An 18,796-nucleotide genomic window follows, 5' to 3' on the forward strand; every position below is an offset into this window, starting at 1 on the left:
GCCCTCCATGTCTGCACTCGGCCTTTGTAACCTCCTCCCCAAAAGAAAACAAAAAGGCTTTTTTTGAAAGCTGTAGTGTGTCACAGTGTTTTCTGGGCTATGCTCAAAAGAGCTTTACTTACAAATGGTCATTGCAGTGAGTCTTTCGTCTGGTTTGAGGCCTCTGGCTTCTGCTTCCCTATCAATACTGGATCCTCACTGGGACTCCCCTCAGATCGCCTGTTGTCGCCCTGTGTCATGGAGATCCTACAGCTTTGGCTCTGCAGGACAGGCCCTTTATTGAAGTTTTGAGATAGGGCCTTGTGTATTCCAAGCTGGCCTTGATAATGTAATTAAGGCTGACCTTCAATTTCCAATCATCCTGCCTTCTATTCATGAGCGCTTTCCTCAGAGGCATAAGCTACTCTACCTGGTTTATTTGGTGCTGGGGAGGAAACTCAGGGCTGTGTGCCTGGCAGGCAAGCACTGTAATAACTGAGCTCCGTCCTCAGCCTCAAAATAGATAAGAGATTCTGATTAACTTTTATTGGGACACTGCTGTTCATTTTACGTATCTCCAGCACCTTTCAAGCAAAACTGTCAAACAGTTACACTGCCCAAAATCTCAGTGTTTGGCTTAGGATAAAATTTGCTGATACACATAGTAAAGCAAAATGTTTTTAAAAGTGTGTTGATAATCTAAACTTACCCAGAAGTAGTCTGCGTTAAGAAAACTAGTACTGCATAACAGTAACAGGACTTTGCACAGAGTGGCTTTTCTATTGCCATTGTCTTTAGTGGTTTCACATTCTCACCTGTGACTCCGTGGAGCCCCTCCAAAAGGAAGATACTTCTTTCTGAGTTTAATTATCACAACTTTTCCTTCCCTAGTTTCCTCCATGGTTTTCATTTCTCAGACAGGGTCTGGCTGTTGTAGTCCAGACTGACCTTGAACTCACAGTTCCTGTGCCACCTGTGCCTGAGGACTTTATTTTACAAAATGTGTAAATTGGTTTTGAACTCTGGTTTGGTTTTAGTGTGTGTTTCATAAGCAGTTAATTTCCTGTTGGATCACAATTCTTTTTAGAATCAATGTATCCAACAATTTGGCATTTGATAAATTACTTTTGTCTGACAGATTACTCACTTTATGTGAAAATTTCTAACTGCTGTCTTCTGAGACTTATCTAAATCACAGGCAAAAGTAGAGCCTTTTGTTCCAAGTGATTGGTGATTTTATTCATCACCAATGCTGGGTTGACTTGGGTTTTTTCTCCTATCTTACAGATGTATGTCCATCCCTGTGACGATGAGGGCTATTCGGAGGAAGGCTGAAACCATACAGGCTGACACTCCAGCACTGTCTCTCATTGCAGAGACAGTTGAAGACATGGTGAAAAAGAACCTGCCCCCGGCTAGCAGCCCAGGGTATGGCATGACCACAGGCAACAACCCAATGAGTGGTACCACTACACCAACCAACACCTTTCCGGGGGGTCCCATTACCACCTTGTTTAATATGAGCATGAGCATCAAAGATCGGCATGAGTCGGTGGGCCATGGGGAGGACTTCAGCAAGGTGTCTCAGAACCCAATTCTTACCAGTTTGTTGCAAATCACAGGGAACGGGGGGTCTACCATTGGCTCGAGTCCGACCCCTCCTCATCACACGCCGCCACCTGTCTCTTCGATGGCCGGCAACACCAAGAACCACCCGATGCTCATGAACCTTCTTAAAGATAACCCTGCCCAAGATTTCTCAACCCTTTATGGAAGCAGCCCTTTAGAAAGGCAGAACTCCTCTTCCGGATCACCCCGGATGGAAATATGCTCGGGGAGCAACAAGACCAAGAAGAAGAAGTCATCAAGAGTGCCACCTGACAAACCCAAGCACCAGACGGAAGACGATTTCCAGAGGGAACTCTTTTCGATGGATGTCGACTCACAGAACCCTATGTTTGATGTCAGCATTACAGCTGATGCGCTGGATACACCTCATATCACCCCAGCTCCAAGCCAGTGTAGTACTCCCCCAACAACTTACTCACAGCCAGTATCTCATCCCCAGCCCAGTATTCAAAGGATGGTCCGACTATCCAGTTCAGACAGCATTGGCCCAGATGTAACTGATATTCTTTCAGATATTGCAGAAGAAGCTTCAAAGCTTCCCAGTACTAGTGATGATTGCCCACCCATTGGCACTCCTGTTCGAGATTCCTCAAGTTCTGGGCATTCTCAGAGTGCCCTCTTTGATTCTGATGTCTTTCAAACTAATAATAATGAAAATACATACACAGATCCAGCTGAGCTTATTGCAGATGCTGCTGGAAGCCCCAGTAGTGATTCTCCTACCAATCATTTTTTCTCTGATGGAGTAGATTTCAATCCTGATTTGTTGAACAGCCAAAGCCAAAGTGGTTTTGGAGAAGAGTATTTTGATGAAAGTAGTCAGAGTGGGGATAATGATGATTTCAAAGGATTTGCTTCTCAGGCACTAAATACTTTGGGGATGCCAATGCTTGGAGGTGACAGTGGGGAGTCAAAATTTAAGGGCAGCAGCCAAGCTGACACAGTTGACTTCAGTATTATATCAGTAGCTGGTAAGGCTTTGGGTGCTGCAGATCTAATGGAGCATCACAGTGGTAGTCAGAGTCCATTACTGACCACCGGAGAATTAGGGAAAGAAAAAACTCAAAAGAGGGTAAAGGAAGGCAATGGCACAGGCGCTAGCAGTGGATCAGGCCCAGGCTCAGACAGCAAGCCAGGCAAGCGCAGCCGCACTCCTTCCAATGATGGGAAGAGCAAAGATAAGCCTCCAAAGAGGAAGAAGGCAGACACTGAGGGAAAATCCCCATCTCATAGTTCTTCTAATAGACCTTTCACCCCACCTACCAGTACAGGTGGGTCCAAATCCCCGGGCAGTTCAGGAAGGTCTCAGACGCCTCCAGGTGTCGCCACACCACCCATTCCCAAGATCACCATTCAGATTCCTAAAGGGACCGTGATGGTGGGCAAGCCTTCCTCTCACAGTCAGTATACTAGTAGTGGTTCTGTGTCTTCCTCTGGCGGCAAAAGCCACCACAGTCATTCTTCCTCCTCCTCTTCCTTGTCTTCTGCTTCCACCTCAGGCAAGATGAAAAGCAGTAAATCAGAAGGCTCATCAAGTTCCAAGCTCAGTGGCAGTATGTATTCTAGCCAAGGGTCTTCTGGATCCAGCCAGTCCAAAAACTCCTCTCAGACTGGGGGGAAGCCAGGCTCCTCTCCCATTACGAAACATGGATTGAGCAGTGGGTCTAGCAGCACCAAGATGAAACCTCAAGGCAAGCCATCCTCACTTATGAATCCTTCCATAAGTAAACCAAACATATCCCCTTCCCATTCAAGGCCTCCTGGAGGCTCAGATAAGCTTGCCTCCCCAATGAAGCCTGTTCCTGGGACACCCCCATCCTCTAAAGCCAAGTCCCCTATCAGTTCAGGTTCTAGTGGTTCTCATATGTCAGGAACTAGTTCAAGCTCTGGTATGAAGTCATCTTCAGGGTCAGGATCCTCAGGCTCATTGTCTCAAAAAACTCCCCCAGCATCTAATTCTTGTACACCATCTTCCTCTTCATTTTCCTCAAGTGGTTCTTCCATGTCATCCTCTCAGAATCAACATGGGAGTTCCAAAGGGAAATCTCCCAGTAGGAATAAGAAGCCTTCCTTGACAGCTGTCATAGATAAATTGAAGCATGGGGTGGTTACCAGTGGGCCTGGGGGTGAGGATCCAATAGACAGTCAAATGGGCATAAACACAAATTCCTCTAACCATCCCATGTCCTCCAAACATAACATGGCTGGAGGGGAATTCCAGAGCAAACGTGAGAAAAGCGATAAAGACAAATCAAAGGTTTCTACTTCTGGAGGATCAGTGGATTCCTCTAAGAAGACTTCAGAGTCAAAAAATGTGGGGAGCACGGGTGTGGCAAAAATAATTATCAGCAAGCATGACGGAGGCTCCCCGAGCATCAAAGCCAAGGTGACACTACAGAAACCTGGAGAAAGTGGTGGAGAAGGGCTCAGGCCACAGATAGCCTCTTCAAAGAACTATGGCTCTCCACTGATCAGTGGTTCCACTCCAAAGCATGAACGGGGTTCTCCCAGCCACAGTAAGTCGCCAGCATATACACCCCAGAATGTGGACAGTGAAAGTGAGTCAGGCTCCTCCATAGCAGAGAGGTCCTACCAGAACAGTCCCAGCTCAGATGATGGTATCCGACCACTTCCAGAATACAGCACAGAGAAGCATAAGAAGCACAAAAAGGAAAAGAAGAAAGTCAAAGACAAAGATAGAGACCGGGACAGGGACAAAGACAGAGACAAGAAAAAGTCTCACAGCATCAAGCCAGAGAATTGGTCTAAATCTCCCATTTCTTCAGATCAGACTTCATCTATGACAAATAACCCTATCTTATCCTCAGACAGGCCTTCCAGGCTCAGCCCTGACTTTATGATTGGGGAGGAAGATGATGATCTTATGGATGTGGCCCTGATTGGCAATTAACCTTACTTTCTAAACAGACATGTCCAGAGACAAAAGTAATGACCTATGTAAACCAGCACGAGGGGTGAGTTAGATAGGCCCAGTCTGTGCTTCAGAATCCTAAAGGGCGTGGCCTCCAAACCAAGCTGGGTACACTTACAAACACATGTCTAGACCCTGCTACCCAAACCATGTGGTTGGTTGTTCACAAACAAGTTATATTTCTTGCCAGAAAGCAATGAATAAAATACTTGCTTAAGAAAGGGAGAGGGGTGGTGGGAAGGGGTGTAGAAAGGGAGGGTGGGAAACTGTTGTGGGAAATATTCATATATATTTTTCTCCCTTTTTCCATTTTCAGGACATGCTTTAAACCCATTTTAGTGCATGTATTTGAAGGGCTGGGCAGAAAATGAAAAAGCAATACATTCCTTGATGCGTTGGCATGAAGGCGGTTCACCTTTGGGAGTTGCCTGTGGGAAGCATGGGCAAGGGAAGGACCGTGGCAGTTCTGGACACTTAAAGCAATGTTTGGTGTCTCTTTCTTAGGAGTGATTGGGGGAGGGGAAATTATTTTAGCTATTTATTTGTAATATTTTAATCCTTGATGTTTGTTTTTATGCAATGTTTGTTCTTAAATCTATGAAGGTTATGGTTCAGAACAATAGGAGACAGGTAGCAAGGTGTGTCTGGCGGGGGGAGCTTGCAGCTTGTGTTGATGCTGCAGCACAAAGCCCACAGAGCTAATCACACCCTGCCTTTGAAGTTGAATAGAAAAACCAAAACTATTATCTTTGGAGGTTTTTCACAGGGTTCAGACACCATAGGAATATTAAGAGTGAGTTACCTCCCTATGCAGATAAAAGGTTTATCTTCTTTCATTAAAAAGGAAGGGTGGCTTTTGGGGGTATACATATGTTTTCAGAGTCTATACCCTATTGTATAAAAACCAGTATAGAATTAATAGTTCTCCTAGTTCCACAATGTGCCAAAAGTCTACATCCCAGCATTTTGTTTGCAGGAGAGCTGATGCCATTCCTAAGAGCTGGACTCTTTGTTTCTCTTCATCACAAGAAGAAGGAGTTCAGACTTAAATCACTCCACTGTATGCTCCCCGAGATAAACAGTTTTTAAAAAAGATGCAGCCATAGTTCACTTAAAACAATTTCAAGCTCACTTGAAGTGAGTAGGGCCTGGAATACTAAGTGAGCATGAAGATACCCTTGCTACTGTGTAGCACACACTCGGACCTTTTGGAGAAACAGGTCCGAGTCTGGATTCTGAGGGACATCAAAGGAAGACCTCATAAATAGAGAAATGCAGGAGACCATTTTGAGTGCAACAGAAGTTCTCAGTATTTGGAGGGTCCTCTCAAAAATCCGCGGCCTTACTTTGATTTCACCACCTGCACTGTGCCATTCCTGATGATTCCATTCAGGATCTGTATCAGCGGGGTGGGGCATCATCCCCAGCACAACTCTTGTGGATTACAAAACGGAAAAAAAAAAAAAAAAAGCCAGGTGATTCATGTTTGTGTGTGTTATAAGTGGAGTGACTTCATCAGATATGGACGGTTTCTACATCCAACTCTGCAGGTTGGAGTTAGTATAGACTTGGAAAATCTGCTGTGGCTTTCTTTCCTATTTCTCATTTTTTTGGTGTTCTCCCTTTTTTGGTCATTGGTTCTCAACAACTCTACCATTTCTGTGTCCCAAGGCAATAAATAGGAAACAAAATATTGGAAAGTGGAGCAAGAAAAGTTATCTGTTCCCTTATCAGAGCCTGGTGTCTTGGGTGACACTCTCGAGGACGTGGGCAGGGTGTAGTGGAGTGCTTTCTCTTGTGGTGCTGACATAGTAGCCGTGCGGTGTCTCAGATAAAGCCAGGTTGGATTTCTCAGAAATTTGCCACCTGGTTCTGAATCCTATCCTCTTAGTTTCTGCAGGAAAGTTATATGGGGTTTCATTTTGTTCTGGGTGGGGACAATCTCATGGGGAAATGTACTGCATAGTATAAGGGGCTCAGGCCCCCCAACCAGAGTCAACAAATACCAAAATGAGTAAACTGGGAAGCTTTTTCTCTCTTTCTGTCTTCATCCCAGATCAAAGAATCCCGAGTTAGGATCTGGATGAAGGATAAGCCCCTGAATTGCTGATGGGCACACCCCACACAATGACCCAGCATCTGAACTTGCTTAACAGGGAGCCGGGGCTAAACTGCTTCACCCTGCCTGGGAACCAGGGAGCACTGCATTTCTCCACAGGGTGGAGGAGAAGAGGCAGAATAAACCGAGCCTGGGACACCTCCCTCCCATCCAGGTGTACTCATTCTCCTGTTTGAAAAGACGGCAAGGACATGAAGTCAACTTCTACCTATTTGCTGCTGCTGGAGTTTTATGTATTTTTAGTTTGACATGATTCTTCTGTCTTGGGGCTTCATGTTAAGGGTCTTTGGACAAAATCTGCTCTGATGTACAAGAATATTTTGGTGTTTCTTAAAGCAGATGTTTTCAAGGTGAAGAAGGGGACCTGATGTAATTGCCAAAGCCAGCTTGAGGTTGATAACTCTTGAATTGGATTTTCCTTTTGTGGGGCCAAGGCCTGAAAATCTGTAACAGCAATATATCATGAATTTTCAGAAGAGCCAGTGAGTCATATAGTGTCCTCATTGGTCACAACAGATGTCAGTATAGAAAACACAAACAATCCCTGGGTAATCTAGTGTTCTATTTTATCTTCATCTTTAGCCCTGTCCCCCAATTATTTGTCTTGGAGTTAAGTTTTGGAGGGACAGGAAGTATTATCTTAGAAACTAGGTTGGGAAAATATTCAACTATAGAGCTGAGATTTAAATTTTGAGTTTAAAAATGTACATCAGGAGCAGTGGGAAGGGTGTTTTCTTAAAGGCATTTCTAATTTGTTTTTCTGTGTGTATGGCTTTTCTGTAAATATTTTTTTCATTTTTTGAAAGTGGACTAAATCTGTGGGATTTTCCCCCTAAAACAACACAAAAATAAAACTTTCTTTACATACAAATAAATTTCTTTGATAAAAAGAAATGTGCCTCTGGGTGTTGTGTTTGTTGTTTTGTTTTTTTAAGACAGATTCTTACTATGCCACCTGGCTGGCCTGGAACTCACTGTGGAGCCCAGGCTGGGCTATGGTTTTTGAGACTAGGTTTCATGTGTAGCCCAGCCAGACCTCTAACTTGTGTTGAGGAACCTGACCTTGAACTCTTTATCTTCCTGCATTCCCTTCCCAAGTGTTGGGGTTAGAGGCTTTTGTTGTGATTTGTATCTTTGAGACAATGTCTCTAGCCCAGTATGATCCTGACCTCAAGCAGTACTTAAACCACATTACAGGTTGGGGTTACCTGGTGGGATTACATCACTATAAAATCTTTAAGTATTTACATTTAAAAATCCAAATTAGCCGGGCAGTGGTGGCGCACGCCTTTACTCCCAGCACTTGGGAGGCAGAGGCAGGCAGGTTTCTGAGTTTGAGGCTAGCCTGGTCTACAGAGTGAGTTCCAGGACAGCCAGGGCTATACAGAGAAACCCTGTCTCGAAAAAACCAAAAAAAAAAAAAAAATCCAAATGAATTAAAAACCAACAGCTTCTCTGAGTACTATTCTAAATGGACCCACAGCATAGTTGGTAGACCGTTGAGACTGGATGTTGGTTTTGCTTTCCCATACTAGACTTGTCTCTGTGCCATCTTTTCTCACCTTTTCCTGACTTGCAGTTAAATATTCATCAAAATTCTTGCTGGGAGAAACAGCTTTTGGATGCCACTGAACTTGGATGTTTTTTCACTGTCTGAAGTAAATGCTTAAAAGCATGTGGAATTCAAAGAGAATGTCACATGTGGACCTAGGTTTCTGTGGGCCCAAGAACTGAGTTTTTTAAAGCTAGTTTGTTTAGGAATGCCTCTTCAGGGGTAAAAAAAGTTAGTTTAGTCAGATGTAGCAAATGCCTTTAATGGCAGAACTGGAGGTAGAGGCAAGTGGAGTTCGAGACAACCAGAAGAAGCTATGTAAACAGTCTCAAAACAGAAGAAAAAAAAAAGGGAAGTTTTATTTTAGGGACAAACTAAGTTCTTTTAAAAGGTTCAGACTTTTGCTTTTTAAACGATCATCTTTTTCTGGCTCTAAAACTAATTATAAAGGGTTTGAGGACAAACTCGTAACTGCTTTGAGTATACAGTTAGAAGCAGTAGTGCGGCCTAATCAGGACGGCTAGGATTTATGATAGTGTTTAATATTTCAGGTTTGATACATTTTGTAATGTTTCTCTTTGAAGGCGCAATTTCACGCTCAGTTGTTTCATAATTCGTGGAAAATAGGTCGTAGATTTTAGGAGTCTTGAAGGCTGAAGTTAGCATAAAAGGATGACAGCCTAGCTTCTATACTAGGAGGATAATCCAATGAAAATCGTAGTTTCCTATGGGCAAACGCCCCCGCCTACTCGCTCTTACATGCTTGTTTCTCCCGCCGAAATGGCGTCAGGCTGAGACTCTTACCAACCAGTTCTCTGATTGGAGGGTGGGCCGCCACTGCAGCCCATTGGGCGCCACCGGTCGGAGGGGCGGGGAAGCCAATGGCCCTAGTGCCTGGCCCGCCCCCACCCAATCGACGCCAGCCCCTCCCCCGGCCCAAGGACTGGGTACTGGGCTGGGGCATTGCACCCCCTGACCCCGAGGTGTAGCCTCGCTGCCAGCTCCTGTGCAGAGCTGGCGCTAGGTCCTCCTCTTAGCGCAACCAACTCCTGCTTTCTGGAGCCAGGCACTGAGAGCTATCCGCCCCGCAGCGGCCCCCCAGGCCTCCCTGCAGCACCCCGTAATGCAATTCACCGGGGCGGGGGAGGCGGCGGCAGCACCTACGGCGGCGGCGGCTGCACTGCCCCAACCTAGAGACGTCTAGAGAGAGGAGGAAAATGGCTCCGAGCAGGGACCGCCTGCTGCACTTTGGGTTCAAGGCGACAGTGAGTGATAGAGGACGGGAGTTGGGTGGCCAAAAGATGTGGGCGCCAGCTCAGGCCGCCGGGGAAGTGCCCAGATCAGGGCTGGGGACCCCAGGCTGAAAGCTCAGGTTCCGCGTGGGCCGGTACGTGCCAGTGAGTCCTCGCAGTGCTGGAGGGGATCCGGTGATGTTCCGTTCCTGCTCCGCTCTTCTTGCCGGTCCGCGAGCACGCGCGCACTCGCGCCCGCCCCACAGTACACCGTGCACCGTACACACACACACACACACGCAAGCGCGCGCGCACGTGGGCCGCACTTCCCTGCCTCTCCTTGTCCCGGTGGGCTCGCGCCCCGTCACCCCACGTTCTCGCCACGGTCCGGGGATGCGCCGGGTGGGGGAGGGGTGGGCTCGCGCCACCGCCGCGGAGCGCTCCTCCCCCTCCCCCGGCGTTCCGAGGCCCGGGCGGCTCTGCCCAATGAGGAGCGGCGTTGCTGGCAGGTTGGGAGTGTTTTTGTTTTGGGTTGAAGTTGAGGCTTTGGAGAGGACCGAGCTAGAGACTGGCAGTCGTCGCGGCCGCAGACGCCGCGGGCGGTGGTGGAGGCCCCCGCGGGTCTCAAGCAGTCTCTCCTCCGCGTCGGGAGGGCGAGCCGAGCCTTGCCGCCGCCGCCTCCCGCTCCCGGAACTCCGGGGCCTGCCCTGGCCCCTGTCTTTGCACTCCGCACGCCGCAGCGCCCTGCCCGGGCCGCACCCGCTAGCCCCATGAGGAGGGACGTGAACGGAGTGACCAAGAGCAGGTTTGAGGTGTGAGCTCGGAGGGGTCTCGGGCGGCGGCGAAGGCCAGCTCTCGCACCCCAAACAGTCGCTCTACCGGAGCCGCCTTCCTTGTGCGGCCCGCCACCCGCCCCCGGCGGGGCCGCCGGCGTCCTCCCCTGCTCGCGACCCGTAAGCCCCGCGCTCCGGCTTGCCTCGCCTTCCGGGAGGTTCGCCTGCTGCCCCTTCCACTCGCGGGCCCTGGCCAGGATTAGCCCTGGCGCCCTAAATCCACCCTCCCCCATAACACCCAGCTTCCCATTCTTTGCCCAGCCCTTGGCTAGCCTCCTTCCACCACGCAGTGAAAGCACCCCGTCCCCGACTGGCCAGCGCCTGCTGCCTTCGTGAATCTCCACCGGAGCGGGAATCGATGAGTCCTCGGTGGAAGTAGGAAGTTGGGGGTGGTAAACTGGGACGATAGAGGCTACTGTGGGGTTTTCGCGCTGTTTGGATATTGTTCTAATACTTCCTCTTCCCCGTTTAGTCTATACTTTTGTGGCTCATTGTTTATTGGGAACTTAGATATCTGTTCAAAAAATGCGAGGAAGGTCTAAGCCTTCGGAGAATCCATTCCTGGTTTTTTTGTTTTGTTTTTGCCTTAAGTTTGTCTTCGGGAAAAGGAGGTTTGTAGTCTTGGAATTGAACCGTAGATACTAGTCAGAAAGCTGTTTAAAAGAGAATTCACGGACTGAGAAAGGGCTTCCTTTGGGAAGTATTCTAACTACTGGTGAAATACAATAGTTTGGTGATGTGCAGGAGGTTTCATTGGTAGGCCTAGAGACAAAGAAACTTATACAAGAGAAAATGTTACCTGGCCTTTTCTGGCAGAGGCTCAGGCTGACCTGCGTTGGGTCCAGGCTCAGTGTCCATCTCACTTGCTGGGTTTCTGTCTCCTCTTCGTTGTATTTTTAACACCCAGTGTTTCCCTTCAGCTCCCTTTAAAAGATGAATTTGAGACAAAAGTTTGTGGGCTTGGGGTGAAAGTCTCACCTAGGGATGAAACTTCTGTATAGTCTTTGTATTTTTTAAGCGTATGAGAAAAAATATTTAAAGTTATAAAGACAGATTAAGGTGGGAGAGAGCTGTGGAGGAATTGTAAATTCAGAGTTTGAATACGAAGTTGCAGTGAGGAGTGGAGAAAACCAACGGCATTGGTTACATTAGAGTTTTCGTTTGTAACTTGACGGTGGGTTGGGGGAGAAGCATAAAAATAAAAACTACTTCCGTAAGACTTTGTATTGCTCTAAAGTCGAGAGGCCAGAAAGATTAGTTTATGGTGATTTCAAGTTCAGTACTACTGTAAAAGGCTTTACCATTGAAATCACCACTTAGACACCTGACAGTTTAGGGCTACTCCAGAGTTCGAAAGGAAGAGTCCAGAACTTGAGTGAGTTCTTGACCAACTTGCTATTTTGAGTTGAGAATTTCCTTTTTGAGTTGAGAATTGAGGAAAGCCTTATTGTCATCTCTGCATTAAAGCGGTATTGCTGGGTTTTTTTTTTAATTTTTAAATCCTTTTTTTGTTTTTGTTTTTCTTTTTCTGGAGACAGGATCTCATGTAGTCCATGAGCTTGAGGTGATTCTCCACCTCCCGAGTGCTAGGATCATAGACGTGAGCTACGTCCTATGCTTCATGGCTTTATTTCATTTTTTTATTTTTTAGGTCTTTTTTCTTCTCTCTCTCTCTCTCTCTCTCTCTCCTCTCTCTTCTCTCTCTCTCTCTTTCTTTCCTTTTTTTTTTTTTTCCTGAAGACAGAGTTTCTCTGTGTATCCCTAGCTGTCATGGAACTTTGCTCTGTAGACCAGGGTAGCATCAAACTCAGAGATCTGCCTGCTTCTGCCAATGGGGTACTGGGATTAAAGGCATGTGCCACGCTGTCCTGCTTGCTTCATGAATTTTTCAACCCTCAAACTTGCCAGGCTATCGTTTGCACACACACCTTTAAGCACAGCACTGGAGAGTCAGAGGCAGGCTGATCTCTGCATATTCCAATCCAAGCTAGTGTATGTAGAGAGTTCCAGGACAGTCAGACATACATAGAGAAATCCTGTCTGAAAATAAAAACAAAAGGAAAATCCTCAGAACTAAGAGACTCCTTTAGAGGAGGCTGATTATTTCTAAGCATGGTATCACAGAATGAGACTTTCTGTGAGATCTGGAAATATGTCCAAAAAAATAATAGCTAATTTCAAACTGTGAGCATGACTAATACACGTGAAAGACTCTTGCCCCACCCCAGGGTGAGAGGGAGTTAAATCTTTGCATACTTGATGCATTGTAGCTTTCTCTTTGTGGAGAATGTTTTAATGTGTTTGGGTGGTTTTACTTTGTGTTTGGGGTACTGGGGACCAGGCACAAGATTCTACAAGTACCTCACTCCTTTTTTTGAAAGAAATTCTCGGTATTTAGCTCAAAGTAGCTGGAACTGTCTCTTGAGTGCTGGGATTCCAGGCATGTGCCACAGTGTCCAGTTGGGGAATGTTTTCTTCTGTATATTATTGAATGCTGAGATCAGAGGCCACATGCTTTTTATCTTCCTCTCAGAGCCAGAGATACAGAAAAGCTTTTACATTAAACAGAGCCTAGTGGCTGGGAACTATAATCCGGCCCTTGGGAGACTGAAGAGGATTTGCCTCCAGTTCCAATCAGTCTGCATAGTGAATTTCAGGCCAGCCTGAACTATGGAGTGAGATCCTCCATTCAAACTGTGTGTCCTCCCAACTGCCCCTGAAGGAAAAAAAATTAAAGCGAGATCACTGGTTATATAAGGCAGACCTGCAGCATCTCTGTAAAGCCAAAGCAGGTGACTCGGGAAGAGAAGAAAAGACCCAGAGACGTTAAGACTTCATTTTCCTAGCTCAGTTACTTTGTGTGTATGTGTGTAGGGTTTTTTTTTTTATTTCATTAAGATATTTTAAAAGATACACTTTATTTTACGTGTGTGATTCTTTTGCCTGCGTGCATGTGTGCCCACAGAAGTCAGAGGGTGACATCGGATCCCCTGGAACTGAAGTTACAGGTGGTTGTGAGCCACCATGTGGGTGATAGAATCTGCACCTTGGTTCTGTCCAAGAGCTGCAAGTGCTCTTAGCTCCCAAGCCATTCAGCCCCACTTTGTTTTTGTCACAGGGTTTCACATACCCTGGGATGGCCAGAAAGTTACCCCAGCTGCCATGGAACGTCCACCCGTCCTCTTGCCTCAGAGTCCACTATACATGCTACCTAAACTTGGTTCTTATAATTCTTCCATTCCAGGAACGTTAGGACCATTACAGTTAAGGTGAAGAAGTTGTACAGCTTAGTAGTAGAGGACAAGATTACAATCTCAGAGGTAGGGAGAGGATTCCATTGTTTCTTATTAGAGATTTGTTTTGTGAGTGCACGGGTGTGTGAACATACACTTACATGTGCATGCTTGGGAGTGCAGGTGCCTGTGAAGGTCAGACAAGTGGGAGTCCCCTGGGTCTAGTATTACAAGCGATTGTGAACCCCAATGTGGGTGTTGTGAACCATGAGCAGTTGAATGGGCTCAACCACTGAGCCATCTCTCCAGCTCCACAGTCTCTTGTTTTGTTTGTTTTTTTGTATAACTCTGGCTGTCTTGTATTCGTTCTTGTAGACCAGGCTGACTTCAAACTGCCAGAGATCTACCTGCCTCTGCCTCCCTAGTGCTGGGATTAGATTTGTGCCACTACCTCCCAGCTCTCTTATTTTTTTACACTCAATATTTTCCTCTTGTTCTGTTGTACCATAAAGCCAACTAAATGTATGGAAAAGTGATTTTCCTAAAATCATCGAATATATTTTGTATATGCTGTCAAATTTATGAGTTTGTCTTTCATTTTAAGTGTTAACCAACATTACCTTAACACTCACCAAGATTAACAAGGAACACATTTCTAGTATTTAGTCCTGCCCTTAGATACAAATTGAGATTTGTTATTTTAGTTCAGTCTTCACTTTATCATGTGTCTAATAGATACCATGGTATTGTGGGAAAGTCCTTACTTTGGGAAAAAAAAATGTTTTTAAAAAGCCATAGAGTTAGTGGTGCACGCCTTTAATCCCAGCACTTGGGAGGCAGAGGCAGGTGGATTTCTGAGTTTGAGGCTAGCCTGGTTTACAGAGTGAGTTCCAGGACAGCTAGGACTACACAGAGAAACCCTGTCTTGGGAAAAAACAAAAAAACAAAAAAAAAGCCATAGTGTTCCATTAGCTTATATTAAGTTATTTTGTAATCAATGCCTGTAGATGTTAAGACCATAAGTTAGGAAGTGAAAGGCTCTATTTTGGAAACATTGACTCTGTATTCATTATTTTTTATTATACCTTACTGGGTTTCTCGTAAATATGTAGTACTGCAACCGTGGTGTCACTAGGCCTTGTTCTGGAGCTCAGATTGGAAGCTATGGAACCCAAGATAGGTACCAGCTTAGGACCCTCTTTTTAGCTTCTCAATTGAGCTGCCATGCCCAACTATGTCATCATTTGTGTTGAAAGTATTCACATTTTCAGATGCTAGTATCCATCTTTTTCAGATCATTTTTCAGCGTGCTGTTAAGATTAGTAATGATGTTGAATAGTAAATACACTTTGCCCACCCTGGACATTGCTTTCCTAATTTACTACAACCAAGCCCCCCCCCGCCCCCTTTTTTGAGATAGTGTCTTACTAAGTTGCACAGGATGGCCTTTTAGCCTTCTCAGTATCCTTGAGCATTGGATCCTCAGAAACTGGGACTACAGACCTACACCTCCAGGCCAGGCAGCTGATGCTGTTGAATCTGGGTTTTTTTTGTTTTTTTGTTTTTTTTTTTTTTGGAAACAGTATTACTGAGTAATCCTGGCTGACTTAGAACTCACTATGCAGACAAGGCTGGCCTGGAGTTCACAGAGATCTTCCCTGCTTCACTTTCTGGACTGCTGGGATCACCACCATGCCCAGCCTTTGAATTTTGTAAGATTATTTTTATTTTTTTTTAAAGATTTATTTATTTATTTATTTTATATAAGTAAGTATACTGTCACTCTCTTCAGACACATCAGAAGAGGGCATCAAACCCCATTACAGATGGCTGTGAGCCACCATGTGATTGATGGGAATTGAACTCAGGACCTCTGGAAGAGCAGTCAGTTCTCTTAACCGCTGAGCCATCTCTCCAGCCCTGGAAGAGTATTTTTAGACATTCAAAGTAAAATATTGTAAGCCACCAGGGAAACCCAAGGGAGAGAGGGAAGAAAGACCAGTAACCTCCTGTCTAGTAAGCAGCCTTTTTTGTTATCTAAATATTCCTACAAACTTGATATCAAGGGGCTGTCTTGGCCGTAGCTGACAGTTGCAGTCAGGAATGTCGTTAACCCATTTGGTTAGTCCTTTACATTGCTGTAAGGTTAAATCACCTATTCCATTAGATTATAGTAGACAAAGATTTGGTTAAATAGGAAACACACTGGCAGTTTCTTCTGTCTACCCCTCAGCCTCAGGAGTTGGTGGTTACACTGAGAAAGAAAAGTGCAACCTTGAAAAATTAGTACATTGCTGTGGGGCATGCCTAGGTGGTAAGACAGCAATTATATGTGGAGGTAAAGTTGAGCAGTATACCCCATGTCTGTCCAAATGATGTGCAATCAAATATACCAGTTGCAGAACTATGATGTTTGTTGGTGTAACTTTATTTTTTTAATAAACTTTTTTTCTTAAAGAATTATTTATTTTCTGTATGTGAGTATACTGTCGCTGTCTTCAGACACACCAAAAGAGGGCATCAGATTCCCTTACAGATGGTTGTGAGCCACTATGTGATTGCTGGGAATTGAACTCAGGACCTCTGGAAGAGCAGTCAGTCATTGCTCTTAACCCCTGAGCCATCTCTCCAGCCCTTGATATAACTTTAAAAAGATTTTTAAAATTATATTTATGAGGTTGGTGAGTCTTAAAGGTTAAAGGACAACTTGCTGGAGTCAGTTCTCTCCCATCACACATGGGCCCTAGTGATGGAACCTGAGTTACGGGCTGGGTGCTGAGCCCCTTTACCTGCTGAGCCATCTAGCTGGCTCCTGTTGGTATAAGTTTATGATCCACTGCAGGATGCAGACAGAAAAACTAAGGTTTACTTAAAGTTTACAGTAGCAAGATACCATGGTCAGAGCTCATTCTAGGTGCTACACATTTGCAGAGTGATTTTATTGGGGGAGAGACAAAAAGAAAAAAATAAAGACTACTAGATTAGGGCTGGTCATAATGCACTAGTTCTTATACCTGTGTGGTCTCTTGTTGAAAGGCACAACAAAGTTATTACCAACTCAGTATGTCCTGACTGTCTTTGACTTTTAGCTGGTCACAGTTTATGCACACTTTTTTTGTTATTGTTGTTTTTTGTTTTTGTTTTTTTGAGACAGGGTTTCTCTGTGTAGCCCTGGCTGTCCTGAACTCACTCTGTAGACCAGGCTGGCCTAGAACTCAGAAATCCACCTGCCTTTGCCTCCCAAGTGCTGGGATTAAAGGTGTACACCACCACTGCCCAGCTTTTATGCACACTTTTAATCCCAGCACTCAGGAGGCAGAGGCAGGCGGATCTCTGAGTTCAAGGCCAGCGTGGTCTACAGAGCAAGTTTCAGGACAGCCAGGGACAAACAGTTAAGAGCACTGGCTGCTGTTGCAGAGGACCAGAGTTTCATTCTCAGCACCCACATGTAACTCCAGTTCCAGAGGATCCAAGGCCTTCCTCTTGCCTCTGTGGTCATAAGGCATACACGTGATACACAGGCATACAGTCTAGGCAAAATACTCACGTACATGAAAAGAAAAAAACAAACAAATGTATTAATGTTACTGAGGAAAAGAGAAAGGAAAAGATTTGTAGTGCCTGCTAGTGAACAATTAAAAACCGTTACACCAAGGATTTGCAGAGGTCTGTGCTGGCCTTGGAGTGGGCTGTCAAACAGTGTATGGAAGTGGGCTTAGAAGAGTCATGGAGGAGAACAAAGCTGGACACTGTGCCTCAAGTCTGTATTCCCCGTACGCTGGAGGCTGAGACAGTAGAATTGCCTCATTTTCTAGGCCAGCCTGGGCTACCATGTAAGATCCAGAGGAAGAAGGCCTGTTTCAAAAAACAAAGCACAAAAAATGGTTTCACATCATCCTGTTTTTTGAACCAGCTCTAATATCTTTTAATATGTAAAATTTGAAACTAATTTCAATAGGAAAATAAAAATGCTAAGGTATCATACAGAGTTTATAAAAGGAAACTGTTGATTTGTGAACTATTAAAATGCACTTTTGCTAGGTGTGCTGGATTACAGGCTTGCGACCCAGCACAAGGAAGCAAGAGGGTTTCTATAGGCTAGCATGGGCTGCAGAGCTAGACCCTGTCTCAAGGAGCACAATAATGACAGGTCTGGGCCAGAGTCTACCCGCTTGTGAAACTGGCTTAAAATGTACTATAGATAGGTTTTCCCTGTGATGATGTTTGAACTCTTGGAGAATTGTTAGAATTCTCCTGTCTCAGCCTATCAAGTCTTAGGTAGGGATTCAAGTGTGTCACTGCCTTGAGGCTCACAGAGTGTTCATGTATGGGACCTGGAGAGGCGGCGTAGAGGAAGAGAGCATGCTCTCCCTTCCCAGTGGACCTAAGTTCAGTTCTTAGAACCCATGTCCAGTGACTCACAAGCGCCTATAACCTAGTTCCTCTGGCCTGCTTAGAGCGCTGCAGTCATGTGCGTGCTAGCATGTGCTCATACGTGCACACACACATACACATACATAATTGAAAATGGAATTTTTACAAAGCTATTCTTATATGCATATACTTGTGTTTCGTTGTATATAATACTCTGGTGCAATTCTGACATCACTCATGTGATTATTACTTTAAGTTCCCTTTCCAGTCTTCCATTGTCTACACTCTTAAGATTACTCGTACTGTGGTTCTCTGCAGTGAGATGAGATGGTTAGGTTATTACCATGTCTTAAATATCTTTGTAAATCCTAGAAAAGAAAAACAAATTAGCCTTTGTAATCTTAATATGATGCTTTGAATACCTTCACTGTTTCTGCCCTGAATTCTCTGATAGAAGTAGACTTTGGAAGGAAGGGTGAGGTGGGAGTGGGAGTCTGCACCATTAGTGACCAAGTGAATGTGTCACTGAGAGATGGCCATGATTGTGTGATGGCCTGGAGTTTGGAGCTGTGGTTCTTACAGTTAGTAATTGTGTATTTATTCATATTTATAGAGCCACCCCCCCTTTTTTTTTTTTTACCACCATTGGCTTTGAAGATGGGATTTGAACAGTGGCATTTCTAGTCACCAGCCATGTGACCTTGCAGAAGTTCTTCAGATTAATCTCATTGAGTCTCTGATTTTCAGTCCATGTAAGAAATACAGTGCCTCCACTGTCAGGACTGAATTCTAACTTTGTGTGGCGTGAGCAACCTGCCTGCCATACAGTAAAGGCACAGGTAACACGTGCCTATTGTTGGTGCTTTGTAGCACACAAGTGTTTGTAAATAGGCTTTTTGTGACTTAATATTTT

General features: G+C 45.2%; 2 protein-coding genes across 6 annotated transcripts in view; both read left to right on the forward strand.

Annotated features, from left to right (window-relative positions):
• Med1 (mediator complex subunit 1) overlaps window positions 1-7,553 on the forward strand; it is a 40,568-nt gene extending 33,015 nt beyond the window's left edge. The window contains exons 17-18 of one of the 3 annotated variants that reach the window (XM_028755006.1): window positions 1,267-1,407; window positions 6,597-7,553. In XM_028755006.1, the coding sequence (XP_028610839.1) occupies window positions 1,267-1,407; window positions 6,597-6,627 (172 nt within the window). In that variant the 3' untranslated portion in view covers window positions 6,628-7,553. Of the gene's footprint in view, window positions 1-1,266; window positions 6,015-6,596 lie in introns of those variants that run through there. The other 2 variants (XM_028755005.1, XM_028755004.1) reach the window with 2 other exon arrangements.
• Window positions 7,554-9,391: 1,838 nt separating this feature from the next.
• Window positions 9,392-18,796, forward strand: part of Fbxl20 (F-box and leucine rich repeat protein 20) — a 67,658-nt gene continuing 58,253 nt past the window's right edge. The window contains exon 1 of one of the 3 annotated variants that reach the window (XM_028754993.1): window positions 9,392-9,476. In XM_028754993.1, the coding sequence (XP_028610826.1) occupies window positions 9,429-9,476 (48 nt within the window). In that variant the 5' untranslated portion in view covers window positions 9,392-9,428. Of the gene's footprint in view, window positions 9,477-10,200; window positions 10,256-18,796 lie in introns of those variants that run through there. The other 2 variants (XM_028754995.1, XM_028754994.1) reach the window with 2 other exon arrangements.

This window comes from Grammomys surdaster, unplaced genomic scaffold (genome assembly GCF_004785775.1).
Source record: "Grammomys surdaster isolate TR1022 unplaced genomic scaffold, NIH_TR_1.0 126048, whole genome shotgun sequence".
In the NCBI taxonomy this organism is placed as follows: domain Eukaryota; kingdom Metazoa; phylum Chordata; class Mammalia; order Rodentia; family Muridae; genus Grammomys; species Grammomys surdaster.